This window comes from Taurulus bubalis (assembly GCF_910589615.1).
Source record: "Taurulus bubalis genome assembly, chromosome: 1".
NCBI lineage: Eukaryota > Metazoa > Chordata > Actinopteri > Perciformes > Cottidae > Taurulus > Taurulus bubalis.
This window is the reverse complement of record NC_136589.1, coordinates 46021641-46030001: the sequence shown is the minus strand read 5'-3', so window position 1 is coordinate 46030001 and position 8361 is coordinate 46021641. Positions and strand designations below refer to the sequence as shown.

The 8361-nt window shown below is 44.9% G+C and overlaps 1 protein-coding gene across 1 annotated transcript in view; it reads left to right on the top strand.

The window, feature by feature from the left end:
• gphna (gephyrin a) overlaps nt 1–8361 on the top strand; it is a 28395-nt gene continuing 20034 nt past the window's right edge. Inside the window, exons 1-4 of the mRNA XM_079214956.1 lie at nt 1–91; nt 6301–6379; nt 7486–7543; nt 7817–7909. Coding sequence (XP_079071082.1) covers nt 28–91; nt 6301–6379; nt 7486–7543; nt 7817–7909 — 294 coding nt within the window. The 5' untranslated portion in view covers nt 1–27. The remainder of the gene's footprint in view (nt 92–6300; nt 6380–7485; nt 7544–7816; nt 7910–8361) is intronic.

Here is an 8361-nt window from a genome sequence, read left to right as displayed (position 1 = left end):
GGCACAGTGCAGACAGAGGTTGTAAACATGGCGGCGGACGGGATGGTGCTCACCAACCACGACCATCAGACCCGAGTGGGGATTCTGACGGGTAAGGAGCCTGTTTAGTGAAACGCTATGAGACGCCTCTCAGCAGTGCACCTACGAGGCGTTTTGCCGTCGTTTGCCCGTGCACGTCGGTGTCACGATACGCGCTGTCTCCGCTGCCGACCTAACCTATATCTATCGTTATCCAGTGTGCTTAGCTAACCGGTTTCGTTGGCTGTCATTGCTCGAACGTTAGCTGCCTTCCTCTATTTGACAGGTCGGGCAGATGTGGTGTTTGCTTTGTAACGACGTCATTTGCATCTCTGTGGGGAAGTCTTTCATGTATATGAGTACGTGGGCAGACTGGCTGTCATATTCGGTGTTGTTCTAGATCGCTGCACGACATTGTAGTGGTATATTTTAATCGGCGTCAAGTGAGACAGTAGTAAAAAGAACTCCTTGCGAGGACTTTCAAAATTAGAGGGGCTCTTCCTTTGGCGAGCGAGTGCTGCAATGAGTTTTTAACGAAGATTGGCGCTTTTATTGTGAAAGCAGCAGCACCGTGTTTCCGTTCTGGCGGTGGCTGTGTGTTGCCACCTTGATGCAAGGGAACGCTGTATTTTTCTTCCAGCAATGTACCGATACCGAGCCTACATCAGCTGCATTATTCATGTCCCTTTGCAGATCCAATGTGTCGGCCGCTAGTGAGGGTGCTCGCCGTTAACATTTCTCGTATGGTTCTTTTGACGGCCATTTCGTTTGAGCTTAATGTCTGTTAGATATTATTATTATTATTTTTCTTTTACCGTACTTGAAATGTACATTTATGAATCATACATTGTGCGTTTGGTTGCTAGTAAAAGCTCCTTGGAAGGCAAGGCCAACTGCTGAAGCGCGCCCCCCCCCCCCCCCCTCCTCTTTTTGTGCAGGTTGTTTAGCAGCTTCCCTAATTAGCTCAGCTGATGTTTGTCTGTGTCGTGCAGAGGAGGACTGGGACCAGTAGCTATCGTGTGACAGTCACCAGTAGCCCCGCTGCCTCCTCGCCAAAGGCAGGTGGGGGGACGTGAGAATAATGCTAAGAGGATGCGCCCCAGCAGCTGGCTGGGAAGTCTGTCGTGGTTTTGATGAGCTAGCATCTCGGCTAACGGCAGCTAACCCCTGCTGTCAGTACAGCCGACAACCACAACCCCTGTCACATGTTAACACACGTTCCTCGTCTGGCCTTTACACGAGACGTTTTACACGTTTAGGTCATGTTTAGGATCAAATATGCGGTTGGAAAAATGTGACGCAAGGCACCCTTAAGGTGGTGCCAGAGGTGTCGGGATCTACAACATAGTATTGGTCATGAACACATAAGAGCAGTGTACTAGTCTTATGTCTTTGATGGTTAAAGCCAGTTTTAGGGAAACCAAAGAGATGAGATGTTGCCTCTTGTGTTTACTGGGCAGAAGGAGACACTGGTTGTGGTGTGCTAAATGTAGATAAATTAGTATTGGGATTATATAATATATCAGGATCTCCCAGAATGAGCTGGAAACTGTTGCGGGTGAGAGGGAAGCCTGGGTCGGCCTGCTGGGCCTGCTGCCACCACGACCCGATAAGCAGCTGATAATGGATAGATGGATGGAATGTACTTCCAATACACTACTAGGCCATGGTTTTACCAAAGAGGGAAGTGTCCCATAGGGAACTATGCTCATAAAGAGCCAAACCAACAGATAATTAATCCTACGAACACGTATTCTGTATGTATCCAAAGCACGAGGAATCTTATTCCTCAGATGTCATCCCAAAGAAGTAGAAATAAGCGACAGCATTGTACTGGACGGTGGCCACTGTAGTCTAAAATTAAAAAAAAAAAAAATCAATGCTGCATACTCCTTCCTTCCATATATATATATATATATATATATATATGTATGTATGTTCAGTGCCCTAAGTTGCATCCAGGTAGCCTGAAATTCCATGTCGTTGCATATATGACACGGAAAATAAGGAATTAACAAAAAAAAGTAATATAAATTCATATATATTACACACAGAGTGGCTTGCAAAAGTATTCATACCCCTTGAACGTTTCCACATTACACGCCACAAACATCCATCCATTATCAGCCGCTTATCCGGGGTCGGGTCGCGGTGGCAGCAGGTTCAGCAGGCCGACCCAGGCTTCCCTCTCACCCGCAACATAATATATTTTATTGGACTTTTATGTGAAAGACCAAAACAAAGTGTCACACAATTGCGAAGTACAAAGAAAATTATACATGTTTAAAAAAAACACAAATAAAAAAACTCAAAAGTGCAGTGTGCAAAATTATTCAGCCCCCCCTGAGTCAATACTTTGTGGAACCACCTTTTGCTGCAATTACAGCTGCAAGTCCTTTGGGGTATGTCTACCAGTTTTGCACATCTAGAGACTGAGATTTCTGCCCATTCTTCTTTGCAACAGCTCAAGGTCAGTCAGATGGAGAGCGTTTGAACGGCGGTGTTCAGATCTTGCCACATATTCTCGATGGGATTTAGGTCTGGACCAGTCTAACACATGAATATGTTTTGTTTTAAACCATTCCATTGTAGCCCTGGCTTTGTGTTTAGGGTCATTGTTCTGCTGGAAGGTGAACCTCCGCCCCAGTCTCAAGTCTTTTGTAGACTCCAACAGGTTTTCTTCCAAGATTGCCCTGTATTTGGCTCCATCCATCGTCCCATCAACTCTGACCAACTTCCCTGTCCCTGCTGAAGAGAAGCACCCCAGAGCATCATGCTACCACCATGTTTGACAGTGGGGATGGTGTGTTCAGGGTGATGTGCAGTGTTAGGTTTCCGCCACACATAACGTTCTGCATTTAGGCCAAAAAGCCTCATGGTCTCATCTGACCAGAGCACCTTCTTCCACATGTTTGTTGTGTCCCCACATGGTTTCTGGCAAACTGCAAACAGGACTTATGGTTTTCTTTTAACAATGGCTTTCTTCTTGCCACTCTTCCATAAAGGCCAGATTTGTGGAGTGCATGCCCAATAGTTGTCCTGTGGACAGATAGCTAGGGGAACGGGACCCAGATGCAGGTCGGGGCGCCGGTGGGGAAACCGGTGTCGGCAGTAGCCTGAAGGCGTCAGCGGGCACTGGGCACGGCTGCGAGGCGTCAGCGGAGAACTGGACTTATGGGCACCAGACTCAGAGGGGGAACTGGACTCGGACTCTGGGGAGCAGGGAGACGACTCTGGGGAGCAGGGCACAGGAACTGGGCGCGGTGCCGGTGGGAGGCCCGGTGTCGAGGGAGGCTCTGAGGCAGCAGCAGGGACAGGGGACGCCAACAGAACAGGGGGAGCCGGGGCCCTGCTTGGGAACAGAGCTCGCAGGGACTCCATCATGTCCCTAAGAAGCCGGTCGTCAAGATGGGGGCATGGAGCAGAAATTGACTGGACCGCCGCCTGGAAGAGTGGAGCATGAATTGGCTCAACCGCCGACTGAAGATGAGGGCCCGAGATTGGCTGGGCCACCGACGGGAGACGGAGACTTGACCGGGCGGAGGGCTTGGAGAGCCTCCAGCATGTCTCTTAGAACCTGGAGCCTTGACCGGGCAGAGGGCTTGGAGAGCCTCCAGCATGTCTCTTAGAAGCTGGTCGTGGTCAGCTGGGAACGACAGCTTACGGCAAGGATTGGAGTCTGCTGGGTCCATGTCTTGGCCGGTTTGTACTGTTACGATCCACGGAGAGCAGGACCCACAAGCAGACACAGGCGAGGTAGATGCTTTCAGGACAAAGTTTACTAGACAAACCGGCCCAGGACAGGGAGTTGACACAGACTAAATGCACAGGGGAACGAGACACAGGTGGAAACAATGAGGGCGGGGATTGCAATCACACAGGAGGGCGGCACACGAGAAGGGAGGAGTCTGGAACGAGAGACAAGGAGACTGACAGACACACATCAGAAACAGACAGAACTACCCAGGAGATCTGGGCATGACAGGGAAATCTTTGTATAGCCTAACCCTGCTTTAAACTTCTCCACAACTTTATCTCTGACCTGTCTGGTGTGTTCCTAGGAATTCATGGTCCTGTTTGCTCCCCAATATTCTCTTAACAAACCTCTGAGGCCGTCACAGAACAGCTGTATTTGTACTGAGATTAGATTACACACAGGTGGACTCTATTTAGTCATTGTTCAACATTCAATCATTCAGCAGTCATCAGGCAACTTCTGAAGGCAATTGGTTGCACTCAGAGAAAAGGAGGTTGAATCATTTTGCACACTGCACTTTTCAGTTTTTTATTTGTGAAAAAATATTAAAATCATGTAAAATTTTCTTTGTACTTCACAATTGTGTGACACTTTGTGTTGGTCTTTCACATAAAATTCCAATAAAATATATTCATGTTTATGGCGTGTAATGTGACAAAATGTGGAAACGTTCAAGGGGTATGAATAGTTTTGCAAGCCACTGTAGATATATATATATATGGGTGGGTCCTCTACTACTAAATCTACAACTAAAACTAAACTTGTGGAAAGTAACTTGGCTCCAACTTTACCAGCTACATAATTAAAGTGAACACATTATTGCATCAAGAATTATAATCCTTTGATTTATTATCCGTCATTGAGAGATTATGTATCAGTTGGTGAGATTTGTAATCTCAGCTGTTGGGGAGGCGGGCTCGGTCGGCTTCACTCTATCAAATCGGCCCACTGTGCCAAGTCACACAGTTAGGATCTCACTATATATCAATTCAGTTAGTACAATATAATAAAGCCGGAGTAGTATTAAAGTCATATACTCTATCCAACTTATGGTGGAAGTCAGGGAGGCTCATTGTTGAATCCACAGACACATCGAGCACAACTGATGTCGTCTCCCTTTCTTTCAGAACAAGTCATTGGTAAGATTGGGATGTGACTGGTTGTTTCCCCTATGATGTCACATGGCTATAAGGGGTTAAAGTATGTCTGAAGAGTAAGAGAAATGAGAGAAATGGTCAAAGTTTGGTTTTGCTGGACTCCACTATTCACGCTCACTGCCCAGTGATCCCATTGACTTTACTAACAGTGTGTCAATACAGAAAGTGTACAATGCGTGTTTGTGTGTTCAGGCTGTATTCAATCATGTGTTGCTGCTGTTGTCCCATTTCCAATCTTACCTCTTAACATCCTTCGGAAATCAACTCCCCTACATTCTTGGAGAATATTTAGAGTAACTTGTTCATTCTGTGATCATTTTGTTCTTATTTAAAACTACAAAACAAACATTTGGATCTATACTGTAGCCGTGGTAGTTTTACCTGGATTAGAGCACACACTCACTTTCACCTAAACACCAGAGTTGATGGCCTGCATGCTCTGTAAATAGTTTTGCCCTTGAACCAGGCGTACCAATGTTTCACAACAAGTTACATGTTCCTGTGGCAGAGGGGCTGTTATGAAAATGTGTGCAAATGCTTCAAAAGTGTAAACAGCTTGGGTTATCTGGTGAGAAGTCACTTGTGTTCAGCAAAATGTGGACTAACTTTTCAAAATATAATTTTTAGATTGAAATAGATCGATTCAAACAAATAGTTTAACATGTTCGGAAAGTACCGTTATTATTTTCTTTCCTGGTATGGGTTGGAAGAGAAAACGGCTACCACCATGATATCTGTCTGTTAAATACAGCTCTTCAGCCAGCAGCTGGTTAGCATAGCTTATCATAAAGACTGGACATAGGGAGAACCAGCCCATGTTGGAACAAAGTCTGAAGCTTGACTGCTTGCATTGTAAGACCCACTGGACAGTCGTAATACATCACTGTGTTAGTCTACACATTTCACACAAGTGGACCTGGACAATCAGAGTTTTCAATGTGGTACTCTCCAGTTTCCCTTGGAAAACGGACAAAATTGCATTTGAGGCCTGTAAAAAATTAATTAGACACCGAGCTGCAAACACCCTTAATTAAAATTCTGGGCAATAACATTAATTAAATGTACAGACATAGATAGTTACTTTATTAAACCCGCAAGGAGACATATTTTCGATACAGCAGCATTTATAGATACAGGTAAAGCAATATTAAATATAAAAAAATGCACAGTATATACCAAAATATGTATTACAATACTATAAAATGAACTAATAAAACAACATGGGTGAACTTTAATTGAAATGTCTCATTAGTATCATCCAAGGTTCCACCTCTTTTTGTTGTTGTAGGCAACCAGTCAGCGTTTCAGTGAGTAGATTTATTTTGCATCACACATCTGTCCTGTAACCTGAATGTCTCTCTGTTTTAGTCAGTGACAGCTGTTTCAAGAACCTGGCTGAGGACAGGAGTGGAGTCAACCTGAAGGACCTGGTCCATGATCCCTCACTGTGAGCACACACACTCACACACACAGACAGAGTCTGTTATGGTGTCAGATCAGTCTCAATATTAATGAATGCACACAAAAGGATTCACTGATGGATATTTTGTATGTGATCAAGTAGTCTTTTGTACATAAATGTAAAACAATATCTACATGTAAACAAAAAACACAAATATATATCTCTGATGCACACGCGCATATTACTGCGTTTGAATAAATGTAACAGAAATCCACATATTTATGTATTTAAAAGGATATTTTTTTAGACTCCTCGGCTTCATTCATGAATGGCATTTCTTCAACAGGGAATTATCTGTCGCTAATCGGACGTCTCCCTCCGTTTCAGCCAATCACGTAATCGTACATTCGATTCGATTCGATCGGTACGATTTCATTTGATCACAAAGCGTTTACATCTGCACTCTCTGCAACTGTGAACAGGAGGATGGTCATCAAACTAACTACATACAGCTGCCCCGAGGTCAGAGGTCAACCTCAACATGGAGGCTGGTGGCGGTACTCAAAACGTGTAATTAATAACTGTCTTGGTCTGTGTGAGTAAATATGTTTGAGTTATGAATGCTTGCTGCGTAGCACGCATTCATAACTCCGACTGCAGCCATGGAATGCCACCACCATACGCCATGTCGAGGTTGACCTCTGACCTCCTGGCAGCTGCACGTAGTCAGTTTCCTTCTGTTCATGGCCGGAGACTGCACAGATGTACGCTTTGTGTGATCACATGAAATCATACTTTTAAATCTCGCTGAAAAAAATGACATTTGTGAATGTCAAAAAATTGCAAATACATCTCAAAACATATATTTTCAATGACAATAATTTAAAAATGTTAATGTATCAGGAAGCATCAGGAACACATTTGTGAGCACTATATTATTTTTATATTATATATATAAATATGAATCACAAAATACATTTGTGAATCCCTGTGTGCATCCATTAATACTAAGACTGGTCTGACCCCATAGTCTGTGGCACACACACACACACACACACACACACACACACACACACACACACTCACTCTGACGCATAAAGTGCACACATGCACTGACTTCACCCTCACTCCGTATTTGTCCCCTCCTGCAGGCTAGGAGGAGTCATAGCGGCCTACAAGATAGTTCCAGATGAGATTGATGAAATCAAGGTATGTGTCGTCGCTTCGAGCTTGCTAGCAATCCCATCACTCCCAGTTTTACGAGACACATCGCAATATGAAGGGCAGACTGGACTTTGCACACTTTCCCATTGGCACTAAAAAATGTTTCAATCTGTCAGAGAAGAAGACGCACTCGAGATGTAATATGATCCTGAATGGAAGTGTCTTCATCCACTGCAGCGGCCTCCTGGGCCCGCAGCATTCCAGGGAAAGAGGATGCTTTGTGTAGTTGTAAACTGTTTGTGTGTTACATGTGCACAGGATACTCTTTTGGAGTGGTGCGATGAACAGCAGCTGAATCTCATTCTCACTACCGGAGGAACCGGATTTGCACCACGAGATGTAACACCTGAGGTACAAACACACAGAGAAAGTGAAAAAAAAAAAAACTGTAAGCATGGCCGTGGTTACACTTGTATTTTCGATGTGATTTTTGCCGATCACTCTTCCTCCCTGCGGTTCGATGTTGACCTATGTTTGATCAATTGTTGCCGATTGTGTCCACATGCTGTCCACGCCTCACTGAGATCCCAACTAGATGCGAGCCAGACCTCCTCGGCATGTGGTCTGGCTGATCAGAACCCAACGCGAGCGAGATCTGACCTCATAGCGTACAGACTAGACCAGGGTTGCCAAAAAGACCTACCTACATTAATAATGGTCAGCAGAGCCTTAGGCAGACTTTCAAATGGTCATCAGTCATGGTGGATGGTTATTATGCAGTCGGCCTTCTCCAGATGCGCACGGAACAGCCGTCTTTGAAGAGCTCTCGCTCGAACAGAACAGGCGATCTTCGTTGCCACATC